Genomic DNA, 25,889 nt, shown 5'->3' with positions numbered 1-25,889 from the left:
TTTTAAAAAGAATACAAATATCTAAACCTTATATGTAAACAAACAAAAGATAATGATGGAATATGAAATAAGATATAATGACTTATTTAACAATTTTGTAATGAAAAAGTTATTTTATCTTTTTATTTAATGTTTCGTTTTTGTAATTTTTGAACTTGAATGGTTTGTTAAATTACTCTAAAATAAATGAAAAGTTAATCTTTGTTAATATTTTACGTTTTTTGATTTTTTATAATTAAAAAATTAATTGCTAATGTGATGGTAATTTATTTATATATCATATCAACAAAGTTAACATCTGTTAACTTTTTCATTCATTTTAAAGGTGATTTAATAAATAATGTAAATTTAAAAATTAAAATTTTCTTATAAAGTTCCTGTACAATATTGTAAAGATGAGTTGTGGTACTGTCTTGATTTTGATTGATTGTGATGAAATTATTGCTAGTTAATCTTGATTTAGATATTTGTACTTTTAAAAAGAAACCCTCTTAGAAAATCACCTAAATGATAATTTTTTATATTCTTTAATTTTGAATTTTTAAATTTTTATATATTTCTTGAATTTTAAAATTACATATGTTTTGAAGTTTTTAGTTTTTTAAAATTAAATATTTTTTTATTTTCAGATAATTTTTTTTAGAATTAAGATTAATTTAATAGAATATGAAAATGTTAAGAGTTAGTTCTGTTGATTTTTAGTATTAGGATCAAATTAATAAAATGTGTAATATTAACTAAGAGATTATTATTATTAATTTTCATTTTAACATGGGAAGCCATGGCAAGGGAGGTTAGCAATTGCTAAAAAAAAAAAGTAGTAAAATTCTCCCAATTAGCCCATCTCCACCGTCATTTTCCCTTCACCTTCAGCTACTATTACCACCCAAAAAGCCCTCATTGCTCTAGCTTCCCATCATTCCCATTGCTATAGCTTTCCAGCTTCAACCATGAATCATCTGCCTTTGACCCTGCTTTCATTGCTATTCGGCTATCTCCCCAACCATCCACAAACAAAACCATAACCCGACAGACATCTCAACCAAACTCCACTCACCAGAGCCATCACCACCATTCAGGCTATCACCATTACCGAACCTCTATAACCATATATTCCTTTTACCTAGCAGTCACTCATCTCACAAAGCACATTGTGACAACGGTTTTTAGGTCCACTACATGAATTTTAGAAAACACATGAAATTGCGACCTATCATTTTTTTTAGTTAGATGGATTACCTAAAAACTTATCCCTTAATCAAATTTAAAAATATAATTAAAATTTATTAAAAATATAAATTTTGATCTATAAAAATAAAATTCGAGTTTGAAAGTAAAGTTATATGTGGGAAGATATTAACCGTTTTACAATGCCCGTCAATAAAAACAGTGCCATTTAATCATGTATTATCCTTAACTTGTAAATATTAATTAATTTTGATATTTAAAAAATTCTTTATTGTAGAATCATTTTGTAAAATCATCCTATTTATAGAAATTGTACAGATAGAGCAAGAATAACGAGTTCCCTTTTTTCCACCTAGAGATAATCCCCCTTCTTCTCTTAACTCCCTTTTTAACTTCCCTCTGTAAAATCGTCCCCCACAATCTCTTTCAATAACTTCCTTTTCTTCTTCTCCTTCTTCTTCTTCATTTTTTTCAACTCCCTTTTTATTAATAAATAATAAATAATAGTTATCATTATAATAAATAATAACTAAGAAATAATAAAAAGAACATTAAATTCAAATTCAATATGAACTGAATCCGAATAAAATATCACACACACCATTGTCCACCCTTAGTCACCTGACCCCTCCTAAACCAAGTCTCAATCTCATCGCCCACTACTCAACCAAGGACTTAATAAACCTATTGCCAATAATCAATAAAACTAAAAAATAGAGGAAAAATAATAATAAAAGGGTAGAAGAGAGTCCCTTGATTCAAAGTACCCTAACTTGAGAGCCAGCAATATTGGTGCAGAGAACGACGGTGGACTAGAGATATAGTTGAAACTTAGAGAAGAAGAAATGGAAGTACAGATAGAATATGAGTTAATAAATTAGAATTTTTTTTAATTAATGATAATTTTAAAAAAATATAAATTAAATTATTTTTAATACAGGTGATGTAATATACTTGGCTCTTTAATATACGTGGCACAATATGATTGATTGAAGATGATAAATTTAGTGGAATTATCTAGATATCTAAATAAAGTATAGTAAGCTGATTTAAAAGTTCACGTACCAAATAGATATAAGTTGTCAAGTTTAGGTATCATAACATATTTGTTAAAAATTAGCACGGTTAATAGAATAATCAAACTTTTTAGAACCTATATATATAATTTTTTGACAAAAAAATATTTGTTTCAAAAATCGAAAAGTATAATCAAAATTTTAAAATTAACAAATAGTTAAATTATGAAAACTAAAACGAATATAAAAATTTATATATTATACAATTATTTTAAAAATTTTAAAACAATCTTCTCACAAAATTAAAAAATATATAATTTTTAAAATTTTAAAATAAAATTTTAACATAAAACTTGAAAAGATTATTACGTCAACGTGGTTCAATATCAGTCAAATTCAAATGGTAACTTTCTAAAATTTTTAATTATATTTTTACTTTATAAATTATTTTTGAATTTCTATAATTTTTATTTCTTTTTTATTTTTTTTAGAATTTAGAATTTTATTTTTATTTTTAGGTTTAAGGGTGTAAAAAGCCTTCAAACTTTTTCAAAAATAATAATTAAGCCCATTGTTTTTCATTGATCACTTAGGTAATTGAACTTTCACAATGCATAAAAAAGAGGCAATTTACCACTAAAAGCCCTTTTTTTATATTTTCCGAAATGGGCCCGGTATTTTATTATTTATTGGAATGGGCCATTTTTTCCAAAATCGCGTCCACGTCAGCGCGATGTCAGGGGACGTGTCAGCAAATCGCGTCCTCGTAAGCGCGATTGCTTACGTGGCAACAAATCGCGTCCACCTAGGCGCGACTTGCTTCCATGTCAGCAAAGCGCGCTTACGTGACTCGATTTGTTGCCACGTAGCGCACTCCTGGGGACGCGATTTGCTCCGCACGTGAACAGTGCCTAACGGTAAAAAAAATGACCGTTGCCCCCCAAACGGTAAAAAAAATCTATAAATACCCCCACCCTTTATTTTTTTTCACAAACAACTCCTTTCTCGAATTTCCTCTCAATTTCCTCTAAATTTTCTTTCAATTTCTCTCAAATTCCTTCTAAATTTCTCTTAAATCCATATTTAATCTCAATTTGCTCTCAATTTCCTCTTAAATTTCTCATAAATCCCTATTTTTAAATAATTTTTTTAAAAAATTATTTTCTTAATTTTTTTTAAATTGTAAAAATTTGTACGATTTCTGCAATGGCTGGAGAATTGACTCGTCTTGATAACAAGCACATATCCGTCGAACAAATGAAAATGGTAAGTGTTAAATTTAATTTTTAAATATTATTTAAGAATTTTTTATTTATGCATTTTTAGATTATTATTAATTTATTATTTGTTATAAAAGTCTGTAGATCGGATATTGGAATGCAATATTCGGAATATGCATGCTCCTCCATCACCGTTGGTAGAGGACTACCTGCGAGAAGCGGGTTTTTGGCACGCGGCGATGGTAGGCCGGGGATGCGAGGTGGACCCGAAACTTATTAGTGCGTTAATCGAGAGGTGAAGACCCGAGACGCACACATTCTTCCTTCCATGTGGGGACTGCACTATCACGTTGGAAGATGTCAGTCTGCAATTGGGATTGCCGGTGGACGGGTACCCAGTCACCGGGTCTGCCCAATCTAGTAATTGGGAAGCGGTGTGCTACGAGCTTTTGGGCGCTATTCCGGAGAAAATGAAGGGGGTAAGATCGAGATGGGCTGGTTACGAGACACATTCCCGAATCCAGAGGAAGATTCAACCGAAATAGAAAGAATCTGATATGTTCGGGCATACATTCTTCAGTTAATTAGAGGTTATCTGATACCGAACTCGTCATGGAGCCGCGTACATTTAAGATGGCTGCTGAAACTCGTTGATTTTAGAGCAGTTGGTGAATTGAGTTGGGGGTTTGCCGTCTTGGCAACATTATATCGAGAGATGTGCGGGGCAACGCGACCGACTAAAGCAAAAATCGGAGGTTGCCTGTCACTACTGCAGTCATGGGCACGGTTTCACTTTCCATTTCTAAGTCCTCGAGTGGACCACCCATATACATTCCCACACATAACGAGGTAAATTTTATATCAGATTTCGCAATTATTATGTAGATTTTTTTTAAAAAAAGTATGCTAAAAATTTATTTAATTAGGTGGAACCATCCGGCAAGTCATGCACGATTACCTACCTCTCTTGAAGATATACGGCTTCTATTAGACCAACTGTCGGAAACACATGTAAGTATTGACTAAATTTGATATTTCTATCATTCGCTAGTCGATTGGTATTTAGTATTTAGTATTTAGTATTATGTATATATCTAATATTTCTATCATATTCATATAGTTTCAATGGACACCGTACGAGGATCCAGCAATTCGGGCAGTAATTTCGGATGAGTTCTTACAAAATCTAAACGCTTGGCACGGGAAAGCCGCGTTGATCAGCTATGCGACTGTGGAGATGCACCAGTCAAACAGAGTGTTACGACAATTTGGATGTAGACAACTGATTCCCGTGGCACCTGAGGTGTTTGATGATCACCACAAGATCGACCTACGACAACTGTATACGGATTGGCCGAGATTTTGGTCCCACTACATCGAAATATGGGAAGATCGATATGAGTATATACCTGCTATGGAATCAATCATCGTTTCGGAGTTAGCATGCGTGCCGAAATGCATGTCATGGTTTAGGATCCATGGCAAGCCATATTTACTGTCGGTAGAGGAGAGGTAACGACAATTACGTATCCAAAGGGAAAGACGTTGGCCTTTAAATCTAAGACGATGAGACGACAATGCTGGCCCTTCAACGGGGCCCAGGCATTCACCCGACCCATCATCAGCGACGTTCAATCACCGAGCCCAAAGAGAGCACCGACACAGTCACCCGACCCAGCAGTTAAACTAATGATACCCACATCACAGCCTTTTCAGATGATGCCAGGTGTATTTTCTAACCCTTATATGTATCTTAACCCATATATGTTCCCTTTTTCGAGTCCTATGGTAGGTTGGAGCCAATGGCCCAGTTCAGCTCCATTTCCTGTTACGCCGAGTGGACTGTCGATGTATAGGCCGGGGGCGCACAAGGGATCGCAAGAGGGGCCATCGCGGAGCTCTTCTTTTTACCAATCCCCACCACTGTATGGGTTTCAAACACCATCACCGTTGGTGATGCAAACACCTTAAAATTTACTATTCTATCAAGGTGGCTCATTGTCCCAACTCCGACAACCAGATGCCCTAACGGAAGAACCAGGATCCCCGTCGGAGGAACCACAACTGTCGCCGAAAGCTAGATGAAGGAGGAATCCAGCGTGTAACCGTCGACGGCCGCCATGTGGCACTGAATCTGGCGGCCACAGAGATTGATTTGTATTGTGATTTATTTGTACAAATATTTTGAATATTTTGATATTATTTGATTAATAAAGTAGAAATTTATTTGAGTTATTACTTAAAAACCCTAAACTAATTTATTAAAAAATTATAAATTTTTAATTTATAATTAAATGCATTTAATTGACAAACCGTAAACTCTTAAATTAAAAACACTAACCATTAACTTAAAAAAACCCTAAACCCTTACCCTAAAACCCCTAAATCATAAATTAAAAATCCTAAACCCTAAAAACCAAAAACCTAATACGGGCAAATCGCGTCCCCAAGGGCGCGTTACTTCGCTGCAAATCGCGTCCACGTAAGCGCGTTTTGCTGATGTTTCAGCAAATCGCGTCCACGCAAGCGCGATTTGTGTCCACGTAAGCAAATCACGCTGACGTGGACGCGATTTGCTGACACGTCCCCTGACATCACGCTGACATGGACGCAATTTCGGGGAAAGTGACCCATTCCGGTAAATAATAAAATACCGCGCCCATTTCTATAAATTTTAAAAAAATTGGCTTTTTTTTGGTATTTTGCCCATAAAAAAGACCCTCAATTTTTTTTCAAATAAAACAATTAATTTCCTGCCTTTTTATGCACTCAATTGGGTACTTAAACCACCCTTAAATTTTTTTATTTAAAGCCACCATGTGTCACAACTACAGCGTGATATGTGGAAAAAAATGGTAAAAATAAAAATAAATAAAAATGATTAAATTTTAATAAAAATATTAAAAATTTATTAAAAATTTGAAAAATAATTATAAAAATCTTAAAAAATTATAAAATATATAGAAATATAGAAAATAATTATAAAATTTTATTAAGTCGTAAGAAAATTATAAGAAATATATAAAAATACCATACTAAAAGAAGCATTTTATAATTTTTCTATAAATTTTATTGATTTTTAATTTTTTTATCAATTTTTGTCACATGTCACGCTGTGCTGTGACACATGGTGACTTTAATTAAAAAAAAATTGGGGTCGTTAACTTTAACGGTCAAAGTTAATGGTTAAATGACCTTTTTGATACATTTATAATTTTTTTATATTTTTATTAAAATTTAATAATTTTTTATAACTTTTAATAAATTTTTTTATAATTTTTGGTCTCATGTCACGCCATGATTGTGATATGGGGTGGTTTTAACTAAAAAAAATTAAGAACAGTTAACTTTAATGATCAACTGTTAACGTTAATAGTAAAAGGGCATTTTTGATGCATTTGATAAAGTAATCAATTGAGTGTAAAAAAAAAGGGACTTAATTGTTTTTTTTTTTAAGTTTGAGGGACTTTTTTAAAGTTCAAGTACCTAATTAAGTGTATAAAAAAATAGAGGCTTAATTGTCTTTTCTGAAAAAGTTTAAAAGTATTTTTAATGTATTTTAAAAGTTCAAATAACTAATTGAGTGTAAAAAAAAATAGCGGTTTAATTATTTTTTTTTAAATTAAAAACTTTTTACACCATTAAATCTTATTGTCATGAGGCGGTAATTTTTAACTTTAGTGCACTGAATTGATTAATAAAAATTAACTTTAAATACGAATTTAGATTAAGAGTGAATTTAAGGAGGCATGTGTCCTTCGCTTATTAGTTTTTTTTTATTAATAAAAAATTATAAATTTTAATTATTAAATAATAAATTAGGCTGGGCTGTTCCGAAATTGAAAATAGCAAATTGAAGCTTGGCTCAGGAACCATGTCTTTTAAGTTTACCTTTTTCAAAAAAAAAAAAAACCAAATTTGTTTCAGACCCTTTTTCTGTATTTTGGGTAGACCCTTTTTCTGTATTTTGGGTAAGTGAATGAGTAATAATGAACCAGTAGTTAGTAGTTACTAACTTCACTAATTCTTGAAGCTATATTTAGCTCGAGTTTCTACTTATTCCTAATGCAGAGTGAAAGTAAATAAAATTCAACTTCAGTTCCAGAATTACGACACTACTCAGTTTCTTCGTATCCTTTCCAAAACTATTATATTTATTGGAACCCACCCATTGTTTGAAAAGTAAAAAAGGGTGGGCACCGAAAGTAGAAAGTAAAATTGGTTGGCAAGTTGGGTTAAAAGTTGGCATGGGAAAATTGCAATTTTGGTCCCTAATTGTATAGGGACATTGCAAGTTGATCCTTGAACCTCAACTATAAATAGGCCTAACCATTTCTTACTTTCTTCATCCCACACTTGCCATTCTCTACTTAAGGCAATTGTTCTCTCTCCCTATTTGTAAACTTTCACTTGTATTTTTGGAGTGAAATATATTTGGTAGTGCCCGAGGACGTAGGCAAAATTTGCTGAACCTCGTTAAAATTCTAGTGTTCTTTATTTTTTGTTCTGCATATTTTGCAAGTGTCATTGTAGTGATTTATTGTGCTATTAAATTACGATAGAGGGATATTCTGGCTAGGAAAGATCTGGTATGTAAGCGATCCTCGTGATCCACCTCTCTTTCCTGGGAATTGAACTTAGTGTGATTTTTCAGTACAATAATTTTACTCTTTCACACGCTTCCGCGCAACAATTGGTATCAGAGCCAGGTTCGTACTTGGGAAATACGACCGTTTACGGTACTATTCACGTATATAGCACTATTCACGTATACGGCACTATTCACGTATACGGTACTGTTCACGTATACAGTAGTTGGGATTGAGGAGAAAAATGGCAGCAGCATCGTCATCAGCAAGGACTACTGTGACAAATGCAAAATTTGAAGTAGAGAAATTTGACGGTACCAATAATTTTGGTATGTGGCAATGTGAGATCCTGGATGTCTTATGTCAGCAAGAGCTAGATATAGCCTTTGAAGAAAAACCTGACAAGATGGATGACAAGGAGTGGGCCAAGATCAATAGACAGGCGTGTGGTACAATCCGCCTATGTTTGGCCAAAGAGCAGAAGTACTCTGTCATGAGGGAGACATCAGCAAAGAAGTTATGGGATACACTAGAAGAAAAGTTTCTAACGAAAAGTCTTGAAAATAGGCTTTATATGAAAAAGAAACTTTATCGATTCACGTATGCACCCGGTATGTCGATGAATGACCATGTGAACTCATTCAATAAAATTTTAGCAGACTTGCTAAATTTGGATGAGAAATTTGAAGATGAAGACAAGGCATTATTGTTGTTGAATTCCCTTCCTGATGAATATGATCATCTTACCACCACATTGCTTCATGGAAAGGACACGATCACATTTGATGCAGTCTGTAGTGCGTTGTATAGATCTGAGACTCGAAAGAAAGATAAAAGAGATCACAGAGATACAACTGCAGAAGTCTTAACAGTAAGAGGTCGTTCACACAGCAGCAAACCTGGTAGAAGGGGTAAGTCCAAAGGGAGACCCGCCAAAGATGAATGTGCCTTTTGTCGTGAGAAAGGGCATTGGAAAAAGAATTGTCCTAAGCTACAAAAGGGCAAGGCTATTTCTAATGCATGTGTAGCGGAGCATGATGAGGAGTCAGACTTTAGCTTGGTTGGCATGGCAATGGCATGTCAAACGGATGAGTGGATTTTGGATTCAGGATGTACTTACCATATGTGTCCTAATAAGGACTGGTTTTCTAGTCTTAAAGAGCTAGAAGGTGGAATTGTTCTTATGGGCAATGATAGTGCTTGTAAGACAATGGGAGTGGGTACAGTCCAATTAAAGAATCACGACGGCTCAATTCAAGTCTTGACAGATGTTCGCTACGTACCTAGCCTGAAGAAAAATCTCATCTCATTAGGTGCCCTAGAATCTAAAGGGCTCACAATCACTTTGAGAGATGGATTACTAAAAGTAGTAGCTGGGCAACTGACGGTGATGAAAGGCACAAGAAGAAATAACTTGTATTTTTTAAATGGAAGTACAGTTATTGGATCAACATCAACAGCTTCTGCGAAAGATGCAGATTCAGAGGCTACCAGGTTATGGCATAGGCGATTGGGACATGCTGGTGAAAAAGCTTTGCAGACTTTGGCGAAGCAAGGCTTGTTGAAGGGTGCAAATTCTTGCAAAATGGAATTCTGTGAACATTGTGTTCTGGGCAAGCAGACGAGGGTAAAATTTGGTTCAGCAATTCACAATACGAAAGGAATTCTGGACTACGTTCACAGTGATGTGTGGGGACCTACCAAAGTAGCTTCTTTGGGAGGTATGCACCATTTTGTTACTTTTGTTGATGATTATTCAAGAAAAGTATGGGTGTATCTAATGAAAAGAAAAGTGAAGTTTTGGATGCATTTCTGAAATGGAAGAAGATGGTGGAGACTCAGACTGGTCGAAAGGTCAAACGACTTCGATCAGATAATGGTACTGAGTACAAAAACGATCCATTTCTACAAGTATGCCAAGATGAGGGCATTGTGCGACACTTCACTGTTCGGGATACACCACAGCAAAATGGGGTGGCAGAACGAATGAATCGAACTATACTGGAGAAAGTTCGATGTATTTTGTCCAATGCTGGATTGGGCAAAGAATTTTGGGCTGAGGCAGTTACATATGCGTGCCATCTAATTAATCGTTTGCCATCAGCTGCAATAAATGGAAAAACTCCTATGGAGATGTGGACTGGTAAATCTGCTACTGATTATGATTCTTTGCATATATTTGGTTCCACTGCATATTATCATGTAAAAGAATCTAAGTTAGACCCAAGAGCAAAGAAAGCATTATTCTTGGGTATAACTGATGGAGTAAAAGGATATCGTCTCTGGTGTCCTGATACAAGGAAGATTGTTTTCAGTAGAGATGTGACTTTTGATGAATCAACCATGTTGAAGTACAAGGATTCACAAAAGGATGACAAAACCAGTAGTACTTTGCAGCAGGTGGAGCTTGAAAAGGTTAACGATGATCCAGCTAATATTGAAGGGACAAATGATGAAGAGGTTCCTACCCAAGAACCTCTACAGCAACAAGATTCAATTGCATATAGAAGGCCAAGAAGAGAGATTCGTAAGCCTGCTCGCTTTGATGATATAGTGGCCTATGCACTTCCAATTACAGATGATGATGTTCCTTCTACTTACACAGAAGTAATAAGTAACCCTGATGGTGTAAAGTGGAAGCAAGCAATGAATGAAGAAATGCAGTCTCTTCATAAAAATAAGACCTGGGAGTTGGTGACACTACCCAAGGGAAAGAAGGCAATTGGATGCAAATGGGTATATGCAAAGAAGGAAGGATTTCCTGATAAAAATGAAATTCGATACAAGGCTAGATTAGTAGCAAAGGGTTACGCTCAGAAAGAAGGAATAGACTACAATGAAGTGTTTTCTCCAGTTGTGAAGCATTCGTCTATTCGGATTTTGCTAGCCTTGGTTGCGCAATATGATCTTGAACTAGTTCAGCTTGATGTGAAGACTGCGTTTTTACACGGTGATTTGGAAGAGGAAATCTATATGACTCAGCCAGATGGATTCAAGGTTGCTGGAAAAGAAAATTGGGTTTGCAAACTGACAAAGTCGCTTTATGGATTGAAGCAATCTCCGAGGCAGTGGTACAAGCGATTTGATCAGTTCATGAAAGGGCAAAGGTACACAAGAAGTAAATTTGATCATTGCGTGTATTTTCAGAAGCTACAAGAAGGAACTTTCATATACTTGCTCTTATATGTTGATGATATGCTAATAGCATCTAAGAGCAAAGTTGAGATTGAAAGATTGAAGACTTAACTCAATCTCGAATTTGAGATGAAAGATCTAGGAGAAGCTAAAAGATTCTCGGCATGGAAATATGGAGAGATAGAGCTCATGATAGAGTTAGCTTGTCTCAGAAGCAGTATTTGAAAAAGGTACTACAGCAGTTTGGCATGAACGAGCAGACAAAACCTGTAAGTACCCCGTTGGCTTCTCATTTCAAGCTTTCTGCACAACTATCTCCTTCGACGAATACGGAACGAGAATACATGTTACAAGTTCTGTATTCTAATGCAGTGGGTAGCTTGATGTATGCAATAGTGTGTACAAGACCCGACATTTCACAGGCAGTTAGTATAGTGAGCAGGTATATGCATAATCCTGGAAAAGGACATTGGCAAGCTGTGAAATGGATTCTACGGTATATTCAGAAGACCGTGGATGTTGGATTACTGTTCAAGCAGGATAATACACTTGGTAAAGGTGTTATTGGGTACGTTGATTCTGACTATGGCGGTGATTTGGACAAGCGAAGATCAACCATCGGTTATGTGTTTACACTTGCTGGAGGACCAATAAGTTGGAAGTCTACACTACAGTCTATAGTTGCATTGTCAACCACAGAAGCCGAGTACATGGCTGTAACAGAGGCTGTAAAGGAGGCTATTTGGTTACAAGGTATGGCTAAAACCTTGGGGTTGGTTCAGGAGCATATTAACGTGTATTGTGATAGTCAAAGTGCTATTCATTTAGCAAAGAATCAAGTCTATCATGCACGTACAAAACATATCGACGTACGATTCCATTTTGTGCAGGAAATTATTGAAGAGGGGAAAATTTGTCTTCAGAAGATCAAGACTGCAGATAATCCCGCAGATATGATGACCAAGGTGGTAACATCAACCAAGTTTGAACATTGTTTGAACTTGATTAATATCCTGCAAGTTTAACAGTTGAAGAAGGCACTATCAAGTATTGTTGTCAAAGGCAAAAAGAATTGTGTGAAGATAAGATTATCCTAATCAAATCTTCAAGGTGGAGATTATTGGAACCCACCCATTGTTTGAAAAGTCAAAAAGGGTGGGCACCGAAAGTAGAAAGTAAAATTGGTTGGCAAGTTGGGTTAAAAGTTGGCATGGGATAATTGCAATTTTGGTCCCTAATTGTATAGGGACATTGCAAGTTGATCCTTGAACCTCAACTATAAATAGGCCTAACCATTTCTTACTTTCTTCATCCCACACTTGTCATTCTCTACTTAAGGCAATTGTTCTCTCTCCCTATTTGTAAACTTTCATTTGTATTTTTGGAGTGAAATATATTTGGTAGTGCCGAGGACGTAGGCAAAATTTGCTGAACCTCGTTAAAATTCTAGTGTTCTTTATTTTTTGTTCTGCATATTTTGCAAGTGTCATTGTAGTGATTTATTGTGCTATTAAATTACGATAGAGGGATATTCTGGCTAGGAAAGATCTGGTATGTAAGCGATCCTCGTGATCCACCTCTCTTTCCTGGGAATTGAACTTAGTGTGATTTTTCAGTACAATAATTTTACTCTTTCACACGCTTCCGCTCAACAATATTTTTGGATAAATTTAATTCCTTGAAGTTTTAATTCTGCCTTTAGGTAATTGAGTCAACTTTTAATTATGCCATTATGTTAATGATGAATCCAATTTTAGATTCCATCCTCCGCTATTTTTTTAATGTCTATATTATTCATAATATTATGTGAGGTCATCGTTTTCAAGGTCGATTATGGTATGGTATGTATGGGCATGTCTGAAGCAAAAAGTAGAGAATGGAAAAGCAAGACATTATGAATACATAACCAAGTTAATTCTTTTTGGTTGGATTACACATAAAAATATTCAATGCTCATTATCCAGCTCTAATATCGATTCAGCCAGCTCTATCAAATCATCCAGCTCTATCCATTCACACGGCTCTGATTTCAATAAACCAAATTGGAATTTACTCTGATTTAATCGTCTCTTAACTGCAAAACTCAGGAAGGGCCTCAAAAGAGATTTGGTATCAGGATCATCCCATGTCACTGATTCCCACCACTTTTTTCGATCTACATAAATACAAAGTTTAGGAGGTGAAGATGGTAGGACTTGAGGAAGTTTAAGAGGCATCCTTTTTAATTTCAGACAGAGTTTTACCGCAAACCATTCAAGAGATTCACAAACCACTACTGCATCAACACTGCAAATGCTCTTTAATTTAGGTAGAACTTCTAGATCAACTCTCTTTAATTCTGGAAGACAAAATTCCATGGTAACCCTTCCTCTTTCCTCCCATCCAATTTTTTCTGATGCTATTATTTCCTCTAGTTCCCGACATTCCGAAACCTTAAGCTCCTTTAAATTTAGCGGCATGGAGTTTGGAGAGAACAACTTTTTCATATTGTTTATTTGCCATATTACAAGATATTGAAGAGAGGAAAAGGTGCCAAGTGAACTTAGGACAAACCTGGAGAAAATCGGGTATTCTTCACGACCATAATAAGCGCAATTAGTGACATGCAATTCCTCAATGTGACGTGGAAGCATAATCTGGTTGGGATAGATATCACAATCCCATAATTCAATCCTTTTGGATGTATAAATTTCCGTTTCCCATTTTCTTTTACCCACAAGGATGATGAATTGACTGAGGTCTTCTCGACCATGAAAAGCTTGGAGATACATGTTCAAGTTGTCGAAGTCGTAAAAGCTCCCTTTAAAGGTTTCCAATTTCTTCAACTCACTAACCTCCTTTCCGCTTATCAATGTTCGACCAACATTTAAATCTTGAAGGCAAGAAAGTCTTGACAAGAGTCCACTTGGGATCTCATTTACATTCTTATATAAATTCTCCAAATTTAGGTACTTCAGGCTGGACAAGTTTTGCATTCCATGAGGGACTTCCTTGATCTCTGTTCCTTCAAGATCCAACTTTTTTAAAACTCCAAGCTTTGACAAGGATGGCACATACTCTAAATGATCACAGTAAGCAAGCAATAATGTAGTGAGATTCTTCAAATTTGATATGGAATTTGGGACACACTTGATAGGATTCCGAGAAAGATCAAGAATCTTGAGTTCATCCATATGGTTGAAGAAACCTTCCGGAATACTCTTTATACCACAACAAGGCAGCAATAATGTTGTGAGCATCGGACACTTTGGTGGTGACATTTCCAAGGGATACAGAACTTTTAACTTCCAATTCCTCATCAATGAAACCTTCTTCCAATCCTCACTCCATTCTTGCACATTTGGTGGCTCCCTTAATCCCATGCCTGCTTTTACCAAAAATCGAGGTTTTGCACTTGTGATATGTAATGCTGTGTCCCTTACAAGATCATGCATCTTTATTAATCTTTTATTGCCGCTTCCCTGAAAAACTTCTAACAAACAATTCCTCAAGAGTTTATTCATTATTGCATGGCCGTTGTCAAATTCTGCCTGCCTGCTATCCATTTCTTCCACAAGCCCTTCTGCAATCCATAGTTGAACAAGCTCTCTCTCCCCAATGCTCCTATCTCCAGGATATAAAGCACAACTGAGGAAACAATGTTGAAGTTTTAGATCATTCAAACGATCATAACTACATTGCAGCTGCTGGAACACCTCATCTTCCAGTCCATTAATACTTTGTTTGTGTTCAGTTAATTCCTTTAGTGCGTTCCTCCATTCAAATAGGTTAGCAATGCCTTTCATAGAAGAAGCTACAGTAATTACTCCCAATGGCAAACCCCCACAACGCTTAGCAATCTTTTTTGCAATTGGTTCCACCCCTGTAACATTTAGAATATCCCGACCCACCTTCTCAGAGAACAAGTTCCATGCCTCTTCTTCCACCAAAGGCTTTACTTTAATTGCTCTACAACCCATCTTTTGGCACACATCAATTGATCGCGTTGTCAACACTAATTTAATCCCAGTAGATGGCTCAGGAATTCCTACCTTCTCAAGGGAAACCGCTTCCTATATATCGTCCAAGATCAGCACAAATCTACTCTTCCGAGACAATGTTTCAAACAGCATCCCTGCCCTTCTTGTTTCACATTCGTCACCACAAAAAGTTACTTTAATTTGACTTGCAATGGCCTTCTGTAGCTTAGCAATACTCATCTCCTTGGATGCAGTGATCCAAATCACAATATCGAACCTCTCCCTCTCTTGTAAGAGTTGATTGTTTATAAGTTTCATGATGCTTGTTTTCCCCACACCACCCATCCCTCAAACTCCAATCTTTCCAACCACATCATCCATCAAGCACTTCCAAATCTCTTCCATACAGGCCTTTGTACCTTCACCTGATAATCTTGTTGTTGATAAAACCTGTCCAATCCATTGAGGATGGTCAACCACCAAATCTTCTTGAAATTTGCCTTGTTGAATAAGTTCCTCAACTTCTCTTGTCCTCTTTAACACATCGTCTGCATGAAATCCACGTGTAAGAGTACTGCTTTCACCGATTCGTTCATTAAGGTTTTGAACTTCGCCATTGATTCTTTCAACGTTTTCCAACCATATGTGGACCTCCCTCTTGAGTTTCTTTCTTGGCTGCAGCTCTGCTTTCATTCTAGAATCTATATCTTCCTTCACACCATTCAATTCCATTACTTTCCTTTTCAGGTCATTCATATGCTGATTAAGGCTTCTGTTATTGTCCCAGTGTTTATCAATCTTATTCAGAGCAAATTCCATGGCTGTAAGTTAAGAGTACTGCATGCATAACATGTAATATGTTAGAAACTAAATAATAATGCATGGTCAGCTGTATGTATCTAACCATGGCTAAAAAATAACATAACCTTTTTAACAGATTCCACAAGAAATTTCACAAGTTATAAAGATGTAATCAAGAAAATTTCCCTCAAAAATGATGAAATGAAATTAATAGAAAATAGATATCTAGAGTCAATCCAAATAAATTACCATAAGGAATTCTAAAATGTTATTACTCGATTTTAATGCAATAGTAGATTTTGTTCTTACAGTGTCATTTTTATAGTATGTTAACATGCTAAAATATCTACCTACTGTTATTAAGCTCCGAAATAGGAGATTACAAATTTGTAAATTATACTTTAGAAAGCAAATCCTAATCTCAGTTCCAATGCTAGGATAATCCTCCTTCATTTACTCTTCTATAGTCAAATGTGCCTAATGAGATCTTGGAAGCACATGAATTGTAGTTGTACCAAGTTAGAACACCAATCATTAACAATTTGTATCAAGTTGTAGTTAGTGAGCTCTGTTATAGAGTCTTGATTTTTCGATATTCTAACACATATGTTTCAGATATAAGATACATAGATGTGATGTTCCTAGTATATGAAAATAACTGACACTCACCTTTGAAGTGGGCAACATATATAGTTAATAAGCATGGAGCAAAAAGCAATATATGTCATTGCTGTTAGATGTTATTTTGAATAATTTGAGTATAGTCAAATGTTATTTAAGGGTATCTGATTAGTTCCTATTTTCTAGGGATTTAGTATCAGCTTAGTTGCTATTTTCTTGTGATTTTCAGTTGTACTTCAGTCTCTATAAAGGATTGATTAATTGTTGAATAAATATGAGTTTTTTCCTTGTTATTCTTTAACAGTGGTATCAAGAGCCTGGTTAGCAAAATCATGAGTGTGAGTGAAAGTAAAAGTTGAGAGTTTAAAACAACAAGTTTGCAGCAGTATCAATGGCCACAGATAATTTTGTTCAACCAGCAATCCGACGCTTTGATGGTCATTACGATCATTGTAGCTTGATGGAGAAATTCCTAAGGTTCAAAGAATATTGGGATGTTATTTCTTCCGGAATTGTTGAACAGGAAGGAGCAACTCTGACACTAGCGCAATGATCAGCTCAGGAAGCGGCAAACCTGAAGGATCTTAAAGAAAAGAACTACCTGTTTCATGCAATAGACAGGTCCATCATGGAGACAATCCTTTGCAAGGACACTTCCAAACAAATTTGGGATTCTATGGAGAGGAAGTATCAAGGGTCTACAAGAGTAAAAAGGCAGCATCTACAAGCTCTTTGTACGGAATTCGAAACACTACGAATGAATTCAGGGGAGTCAGTCACAAATTATTTTTCAAGAAGTGACAAGACGGAGGACACCGCCATTGTTGAAAAAATTCTTCGATCCTTGACGCCGAAATTAAATTATGTTGTCTGCGCCATAGAAGAAGCTAATGACATTGAAGAACTATCAATTGATGAGCTGCAAGGTTCGTTATTGGTTCATGAGAAGAAACTCCAACGTCAAGACCAAGAGGAACAAGCATTGAAGGTAGCAACCAACCAAAAAACCATGAATGTGGTAGAGGGAAAGGACGAGGATTCCACCAACGAAGCAACTCTAACGATCGGAAAATATAAGGCTTTTCCTCTGATTATGTGAGAAGTAGAGGCTGAGGACGACGTTCAATAGGTTTCAAGCCAACTGACAAGTCTAAAGTTAAATGTTTTAGATGTCACAAGTATGGGCACTACAAATCTGAGTGTAGAACCAATCTCGGACGATATGTGGAGACAACAAATTTTGCTGTAGAAAAGGAAGGAGAGATACTCCTAATGGCATGTCAAGAGAAAGAGGCATCTTCGCCAACTTTATGGTACCTTGACACTGGTTGTAGCAACCATATGTGTGGCAATAAGGAGGCATTTTCTTCAATCGATGAATCTCACTGTACCCAAGTAAAGCTTGGGGATGCCTCTACCCTTACAGTCATGGGAAAATGAACTATCCAAGTTTATTCGGAGGGTAAAATGCAAATCATTAATGATGTTTTTTATGTTCCTGAATTGAAATCAAACCTCTTGAGTGCCGGCCAATTACTTGAGAAGGGGTATGAAATTATATTTAAAAGTGGAGCTTGCAAGATTTATGATTAGCAGCAGAATTTTCTTGTTTAAGTTGATATGACATCGAGCAAAATGTTTCCTCTCTTTCTTCATGATTCTGTTCATACTTGCTACACAGCAAAATTAGAGGAGGAAGCGTGGATTTCGCATTTCAGATATGGGCATCTTAATTTCGGTGGCTTGTGGACACGACACAAAAAGAAGGCGGTGGAGAGGCTTCCTCAAATTACAATCTCATCAGGAGTTTGTGAAGATTGTGTTGTTAGCAAACAACACCAACTCAATTTCCATAAGGCAAAGCATGAAGCGCAAAGAAGCAACTTGAGCTAGTCCATTCAGATCTTTGTAGTCCAATCACACCAGTTTCAAAAGAAGGTAAACGATATCTGATCACATTCATTGATAATTTTAGTAGAAAGGTGTGTGTATACTTCTTAAAAGAAAAGGCTGAAGCTTTCGGAACATTTAAGAATTTCAAGAGTCTTGTTGAAAGGGAGAGTGACAATCTTATCAAAGTTCTTCATACTGATCGTGGAGGTGAGTACATGTCTCTTGAATTTAATGATTTTTGCACGAAGCATGGAATCCGTGGGCAACTTACAACAGCCTATACACCACAACAAAATGGTGTATGTAAGAGGAAAAATCGAACTATTTTCAACATGGTTCGTAGTCTACTGCGAAGAAGTGCCATTCCAAAGAATTTTTGGCCAGAGGCAGTAAATTGAAGTATCTATCTCTTGAACAGAAGCCCCACACTAGCTGTTTTGAATATGACTCTTGAAGAAGCTTGGAGTGGATAGAGGCCAAAGATTGATTGCTTCAGAATTTTTAGGTGTATAGCATATGCCTATGTTCCAGATCAAAAAAGGAAAAAGCTTGAAGACAAAGGAGAAAAGTGTGTTTTTCTTGGAGTAAGTGATCAAACAAAAGCTTACAAACTCTATGATCTCATAACCAAGAAAATTATAATTAGTCGTGATGTAGTATTCAGTGAAAAAAGGTTTTGGCCTTGGAATGATCAAGCTCAGGGTGCAGCACCAATTGTAACAGCCCGATTTTGACCCTAATCGGAACAGCGGTTTTGGAACCACAAATTTGAGTCTAAAAAAATATTTTAATATTATTTTCTGTGTTAATTATGTGTGAATTTACATATGTGAAAGTTTCGTGAATTAATTTTATTGTTTGTGTGCTTAATTTGAAAAAAAAAGGGCTTAATCGCGTAAAATGAAAATTTGATGGTTAATTAAGAAAGTGCCTAATTGTTGTTGTCTTTATAAGTTGGAGGCCTTATGTTGTAATTTAGCCAATAATAATAGTTAGTGGATGGCATAATGATGATATGAGATATATATATATAAATAAAAGTTAAAATAATAATAATATAATAATATATGTTATAATAAAACAAAACATTAAAAGCCACCATTTTATTTTCATCTTTCTTCACCGAATGTAGAAAAGAAAAACAAGGTTTGAAAGCTTGAAACATTCGACTATTTTGAAGCTTAATTCAAGGTTGGTTTTTGTTCGGTTTTTGATAATTTTTACGTTTTTGAGATTATTGCTTTGAATACTTCAAAACCCATATCTTAATTTTGTGAATTGGTGATGATTTTGAAATTTGCCATTGATGTTAGCTTGATGTTTTTGTGGTTTGATGATGAAATATAAACTTTTGTTGATAGATTATTATGTTTAATTAAGTGATTTTTGATAAAAATGTGTATTAAGGATTAAATTGAGAAAAGTGTAAAATTCAAGGTTAAATGTGTGAATAAACTAAAAATATGGGCTGCTAGTAGTATGGGTAGAATTCGGCCTAACAAGGATTTAGTGAAATTTTGTGTATTTTATGTTATTTTGAAATAAGGACTAAATTGAGAAAAATGTGAAATGTTAGGGGCTAAAATGCAAATTGCCATTTATATGTTCTTGAATGAAAATTGAATGAAATGTTGAATAATTAAGTTAATTTTGATATTAATTAGATTGGAAAAAGTGGAAATCAGATTTGGATCGGGAAAATCGGAAGTTATCGATTAGTCATTCCGGTCCGTTTGCGTCCGTACAAGGTAAGTTCATAAGTAAATAAATGCTGTTAAATTTGAATGTATATATGTTATATGTGCTGAATTTTTCTTTAATAAATATATGTCTATATGCCGAATTGAATTTAGAGTTGGAGAATTAGTTACGAGCTTGAATCGATAGAATTACGACGTCCAAAAAAGCCCCGTACGAACCATAGGAATAGTTAGGATACGTACGTCATGACATAAGATTTCGATATGTGTTATCGTGTAAGACCACGTCTGGGACGTTGGCATCGATTTGAGATTTATGTATAAGACCATGTCTGGGACATCGGCATCATATTTGATTTTGTGTAAGACCCTGTCTGGGACAGTGGCATCGATATTGATTACATGTAAGACCACGTCTGGGACGTTGGCATTGTACGAGTTTTTTTTAGCTATCCAAGTATCCTATTTGACTCTGAACAGTTCAACGGGCATTCCGAGAAATAAATGAGTATATGAATGTGCATCCGAATCAGGTATGTTTGTGATGAATATGAATTTGAGCAATGAAAGTAAGTATGATTATGATTATTCGTTATATAATTTATGTGAAAATGAGATGTGAATATTAGCAAGTGAACTATGAACAAATTAATCATATAAGAAATGTAGAATTGTAATTGTGTTTTTTTGCCATATATGATTTAGGTACAAATGATTTGTATATGAAATTTTGATATGAAATGTGAGTATGATTAAAATGATGATATATATGAAACATATGATAATGAATGATGTTTTATATATGCTCGTTATATGAAATAATGGTTCTATGTTTCGGACATGAGAATTATGAAACACAGAACATGGTTTTGATGTGTGAATTGTTATGGTTATTCGAGCTTGGAAGTGTATAAAAAGAAATTGATATATTTTTACGAATAAACTGTAATAAATGATCATGATTCGGTTGGTATGTAATGAAATTGTGAAAGCTTAATCCTACGAATGAGCTAATGGTAAATATATAAATTTGAAAACACGGTTTATATGTCCATCCATAATTAAGTCTAGTGAAGTTACCTAGTGTGGTCTTAAGAAATTGAGATTATGATGAATGTATATGTGGTTGAGATTTGTTAAATTCAGCTTAGTTAAATTGAATTATAAACATTATTCGAATGATTTATTTGCTTATGGCTTACTAAGCTTTCAAAGCTTACTCTGTGTGTTTTTCCTATGTTATAGAGTTTTGGAGACTTACTCGGGTTGGAAGTCTCGGGATATTTCATCACACTATTCAGTATTCATTTCGGTAAATAAACGCTTTGAGATTTGGTTATGTGGCATGTATAGGCTAGTTTTGATATATTTGATTTTTTTGAAATTTGTATATGTATATAGCCATGTGAAAATGGCTTGTTCATGATGCAAATGTTGGTAATTATATTTGGTCATGTTATAAGCTTAATTGAGAGGTATGATTTATGGTAAATATGTTGTGATGTTGGTTATATGATTTGGCAATGAGAAGTGGTAAGTAGGGTATATATTCGGCTTATTAATTAACTCACTTTGGTAGCATGAAAAGTGGTATAATATGGTTTGGTAAAAGGGGTCATTTGAATATCTATAAATGACATATTGTTTTGATGTTAAGATATGAGATAATATGTTTATCTTATAGACTGGGTGATGGAGATGTTATGATTTATTGAGTTAAATTTGATAACCGAAAGGTTGTTTTTTTTTTTAAATTGTTGGACATTTGAGATATGAATACATATGTCTATTTAATGTTTGCTTGTAATTCGTTTTAAAAAGGTCAAATCATTGATTCAATAATGGTTATAAAATGTGTTATATATATAGGTAGTTATATGTTCGGCTATGGTATTTGACTATTTAGGCTCGATTTTTGAATGACAAAGAATGTTTATGATCTAATTGATATGGAGGTTAATTGAATGATTGATTATTGAAAATATTAATTGGCTGTGTATATGAATTATAGGCATGATAATTCGCATGCGAATTAGGTATGGGGTTCATGTGTGTGGTTGAATATAATATGTTAGATAGGTTATTTAGCTTGCAAATTAGATATTTTATGACTTGACATTTGTATTCGAAAATGGTTAAATTTGATTTAGTAAAATGTACATAAGGTTATAATGTTTAAAATGCTATGATTTGGTAATTGAATTTAGAAATGACTTTTGGTTTTAGGGTGTTATGCACATGGTTGGATGATGTAAAAAAAATTAGTTGGTCATGTATAAAGTTACCTAACGTTTTATGTGCAAATGGTTATTAAACTGCGAGATATGGCTAAATTAGTTTAACAGGTGTATGTATAATTTTTATTAAATATTACGTTTGTTATTTAGTTAATGATATGGCTTGAATTTTTGTAATTTTAAAACATGTACAAATTGGTTTTGATATTTGATGGCTTGGCTTGAAAGTTTTGAATTAGCAAACGTAATTGAAATGGTTAGATATTGAAATATAGTTCGTATAAGAGAATGTTCGATAAAGCATGATCTGTGTGGTTATATATGTGATTCGAATAAACGATTTTGACTTGTATGAATAAGAAGTTGGTTTATTAATTTATTTCGAAAAATTTTATAAGGGAGAATACATTACTGGGCCTATGAATTGTAAAGAATGTCTGTTCTGAACTGTGTTTTGTTTGGTAATACCTCGTAACCCTAGTCCGGCGACGGACACGAGTTAGGGGTGTTACACCAATAGCGGTTGATTTTGAAGAAATTGAGGAGAAACACCAAGATCAGAATTTAATCAATAACAAAAATGATCCTGTTGAAGCGGTGATGCATCAGCTTGATTCTGACACAGCTACAACACCTGGTGGACACCCTCATCGCCATTGACAAAGGCTAGCTTGGATGCAAGATTATCAGGTGTTCGGAATTTATCAAAGTGAAGATCCATTAATTCATTTTACCTTGTTCGTGGATAGTGATCCAATTACTTTTGATGAGAGAGTAAAGCATAAAAGGTGGATAGAAGCAATGAATGATGAAATTGAAGCAATTGAGAAAAATAACACTTAGGAATTAACAAATCTTCCCAAAGGCCAAAACACTATTGGTGTCAAATGGGTCTACAAGACTAAGCTGAACAAGGATGGCGGCGTTGACAAATACAAAGCGCGCCTAGTAGCAAAAGGCTACACGCAAGAATTTGGAGTGGATTACAAAGAGGTGTTCGCGCCGATTGTGAGACTTGACACGATTCGGTTGGTGATTGCATTAGCAACTCAAAAATCTTGGTCGATTCATCAATTAGATGTGAAATCTGCCTTTTTACATGGTGATCTTCACGAACAAGTATTTATCGACCAACCCCCTGGATATGTGAAGTCTGATTGTGAGCATAAGGTATACAAACTAAAGAAGGCTTTATATGGATTACGACAAGCTCCTCGTACTTGGTACAGTAGAATTGAAGCTTATTTTTTGAAGGAAGGTTTTACCATGTGTCCTTATTAACATACTTTGTTTATTAAGGCTGGTCATGATGAAAAATTACTTTTAATATGCTTGTATGTAAACGATCTCATTTACACAGGGAATGATGGTGCCTTGATGGAAAGATTTAAGCAATCCATGATGAATGAATTTGAGATGATAGATCTCGGCTTGATGAACTATTTCTTAGGCATTGAAGTACATCAATTTGATACTGGTAATTTTATTTGTCAAAAGAAATATGTGCAAGAGATTTTAGAAAAATTTTAGTTGAAGGATTGCAATCTAGTTACCACACCAACTGAAGTTGGATTAAAGCTCACCAAAGAGCCTGATGGAAAGAAAGTAGACTGCACTATGTACAAGTAAATTGTGGGGAGTCTGATGTACTTAACGACAACAAGGCCAGACATCATGTATGGTGTTAGTCTCATTAGTAGATATATAGAGAGTCCCATTGAAAAACATCTTCAGGCTGCTAAGCGTATTCTGCGCTATTTAAAAGGGAATACATCTTTTGGACTGCTTTACAAAAAATGGGAAAATTCAGATTTGTTTGGTTTCACAGATAGCGATTATGCAGGGGATATTGAAGATCGAAAAAGTACTTCAGACTATGTATTTATGCCTGGATCAACAGCTATTTCATGGTCTTCAAAGAAGCAACCCATAATCACTCTTTCATTAACAGAAGCTGAATTTTTAGTAGCCACATCAAGTGCTTGTCAAGCTGTTTGGTTAAGGAAGATTCTTGGACAAATTCAGTTCGTACAGTAAGAGGCAACAACAATCTTTTGTGACAATAATTCAGCCATTAAATTATCAAAAAATCCGGTTTTACATGGGAGGAGCAAACATATAGATGTGAAGTATCATTTTTTGAGGGGTCTTTCTAAAGATGGTGTGATTGATCTTGTTTTCTGCAGAAGTGAAGATCAAGTTGCTGACTTTTTCACTAAGCCCCTTGGTGTTTGTTCGATGGATGCCTCAGCTTAGTGTTTTCACCTCTTGTCTTGTTTAAACTGATCGGTAGCAATATCAGTTTAAGGGAGGGCATGTTAGATGTTATTTTGAATAATTTTGAGTATAGTCAAATGTTGCTTAGGAGTATCTGATTAGTTCCTATTTTTTAGGGATTTAGTATCAGTTTAGTTGCTATTTTCTTGTGATTTTCAGTTGTACTTCGACCTATATAAAGGCTTGATTAATTGTTGAATAAATATGAATTTTTTCCTTGTTATTCTTTAACAATTACAAGCATGAAAGGAACCAAGTTTATCGCAGTTTACGAGACTTGAAAGAACAATAAAAAAGGTGAAATTCAATAAATACCTTTTCTGACTAACTTGATGGACGGGTGATGATGACCACAAATGAGGAAAGCAAGCAAAAGATGTTGCTGGTAATATGATGGGGAACTGGTAGAAGAGAGCCACTCCAAAGGGTATTATGAAGCTGCCTTTCACTCACCTAAACTTACTTTCCCCTACAACACAAAGGAAACCACTGCTGAAAGCTGAAATACCGACGAATTTTAACTAATTTCTTTTTATAAATGAATAAATAGATTTATTTTTAAATAACAATGTTAATAAAAATATTAAACTTTTGAATAATCCAAAATATAAATATATATGAAATTATTCGAATTTGGTAATTTTGAGTTACTTGATACTTAAAATTTTCTTCTTATTGGTAATCACCGTAGGTTGGACAATCAATAGAATGGTGGGGCATGTCATAAAAAAATATTATAAATCATTTTAATTTTTTTCTTAATGAAGTAATGAATTTAAAATAAACTTCATAATTTAAAATGATTATAAATAATTTAAGTAATAAAATTTTAATTTACTTCAAAACATGAAATTTATTTGTTTTAAGAAAAGTTATTTTATTCATTTAGAACGAATTCAAACTAATGGTTATTCTGATTCATTATATACTTGAAATAAAAAATTATAAGTGGAAATTTTTATAAAATACATGAATTTATTTATTTTTTAAAAATATAGTTATTTTTAAAATTATAAAAGTACTAAAAGAAACTTTCAGAATCAACCTCAACAACTCATCATTTTAGTTACATATTTGACGATTTTGGACATATGAAAAAGAAAACGACACTCACCATGAAAATGGCAACATAAGTAATTGCAAGCATGAAAATGAAATTATAGTATGTTGCGGTTTAAGAGGTTTGAAAGAAGAATAAAAAGGTGAGATTCAATCCATCTACTAACTTGTTGGATGGGAGATAGTGAGCGGAA

General features: G+C 34.5%; 4 protein-coding genes across 4 annotated transcripts; 2 read left to right on the top strand and 2 right to left on the bottom strand.

Moving 5' to 3' along the window:
- Nucleotides 1–13,094: 13,094 nt before the first annotated feature.
- On the bottom strand, nt 13,095–15,452 carry LOC121223235 (probable disease resistance protein At4g27220). Its single transcript, XM_041104367.1, has 2 exons — nt 15,303–15,452; nt 13,095–15,200 (listed from the first exon to the last, which is right to left on the bottom strand). Exons 1-2 carry the CDS (start codon nt 15,450–15,452, stop codon nt 13,095–13,097), a joined length of 2,256 nt encoding a protein of 751 aa, XP_040960301.1.
- A 3-nt stretch (nt 15,453–15,455) lies between these two features.
- Nucleotides 15,456–25,193, bottom strand: LOC121223234 (uncharacterized). The gene is made up of 2 exons (XM_041104366.1): nt 24,952–25,193; nt 15,456–15,944 (listed from the first exon to the last, which is right to left on the bottom strand). The coding sequence occupies exon 2, from the start codon at nt 15,924–15,926 to the stop codon at nt 15,456–15,458; it is 471 nt and encodes a 156-aa protein (XP_040960300.1). The 5' UTR covers nt 15,927–15,944; nt 24,952–25,193.
- Nucleotides 17,158–17,969, top strand: LOC121223233 (uncharacterized). Its single transcript, XM_041104365.1, has 2 exons — nt 17,158–17,624; nt 17,699–17,969. The coding sequence occupies exons 1-2, from the start codon at nt 17,158–17,160 to the stop codon at nt 17,967–17,969; spliced, it is 738 nt and encodes a 245-aa protein (XP_040960299.1).
- On the top strand, nt 24,034–24,615 carry LOC121223232 (secreted RxLR effector protein 161-like). The gene is made up of 2 exons (XM_041104364.1): nt 24,034–24,392; nt 24,546–24,615. The coding sequence occupies exons 1-2, from the start codon at nt 24,034–24,036 to the stop codon at nt 24,613–24,615; spliced, it is 429 nt and encodes a 142-aa protein (XP_040960298.1).
- Nucleotides 25,194–25,889: the final 696 nt, after the last annotated feature.

Source organism: Gossypium hirsutum, chromosome D11 (genome assembly GCF_007990345.1).
Source record: "Gossypium hirsutum isolate 1008001.06 chromosome D11, Gossypium_hirsutum_v2.1, whole genome shotgun sequence".
Taxonomy (NCBI): Eukaryota; Viridiplantae; Streptophyta; class Magnoliopsida; order Malvales; family Malvaceae; genus Gossypium; species Gossypium hirsutum.
This window is presented reverse-complemented; position numbering and strand designations above follow the sequence as displayed.

What these genes read in the sequence shown, in the direction of transcription:
- LOC121223235 (XM_041104367.1), bottom strand. Translation starts at nt 15,452, where the DNA reads ATGGGTGGTGTGGGGAAAACAAGCATCATGAAACTTATAAACAATCAA. An exon ending in CCATTGCAAGTCAAATTAAA is followed by an intron (nt 15,201 to 15,302) that starts GTAACTTTTTGT and finishes GACGATATATAG; the next exon opens with GAAGCGGTTTCCCTTGAGAA.
- LOC121223234 (XM_041104366.1), bottom strand. Translation starts at nt 15,926, where the DNA reads ATGGAATTTGCTCTGAATAAGATTGATAAACACTGGGACAATAACAGA.
- LOC121223233 (XM_041104365.1), top strand. Translation starts at nt 17,158, where the DNA reads ATGGAGACAATCCTTTGCAAGGACACTTCCAAACAAATTTGGGATTCT. An exon ending in AAGGCTTTTCCTCTGATTAT is followed by an intron (nt 17,625 to 17,698) that starts GTGAGAAGTAGA and finishes TAAATGTTTTAG; the next exon opens with ATGTCACAAGTATGGGCACT.
- LOC121223232 (XM_041104364.1), top strand. Translation starts at nt 24,034, where the DNA reads ATGTATGGTGTTAGTCTCATTAGTAGATATATAGAGAGTCCCATTGAA. An exon ending in GGACAAATTCAGTTCGTACA is followed by an intron (nt 24,393 to 24,545) that starts GTAAGAGGCAAC and finishes TGTTTTCTGCAG; the next exon opens with AAGTGAAGATCAAGTTGCTG.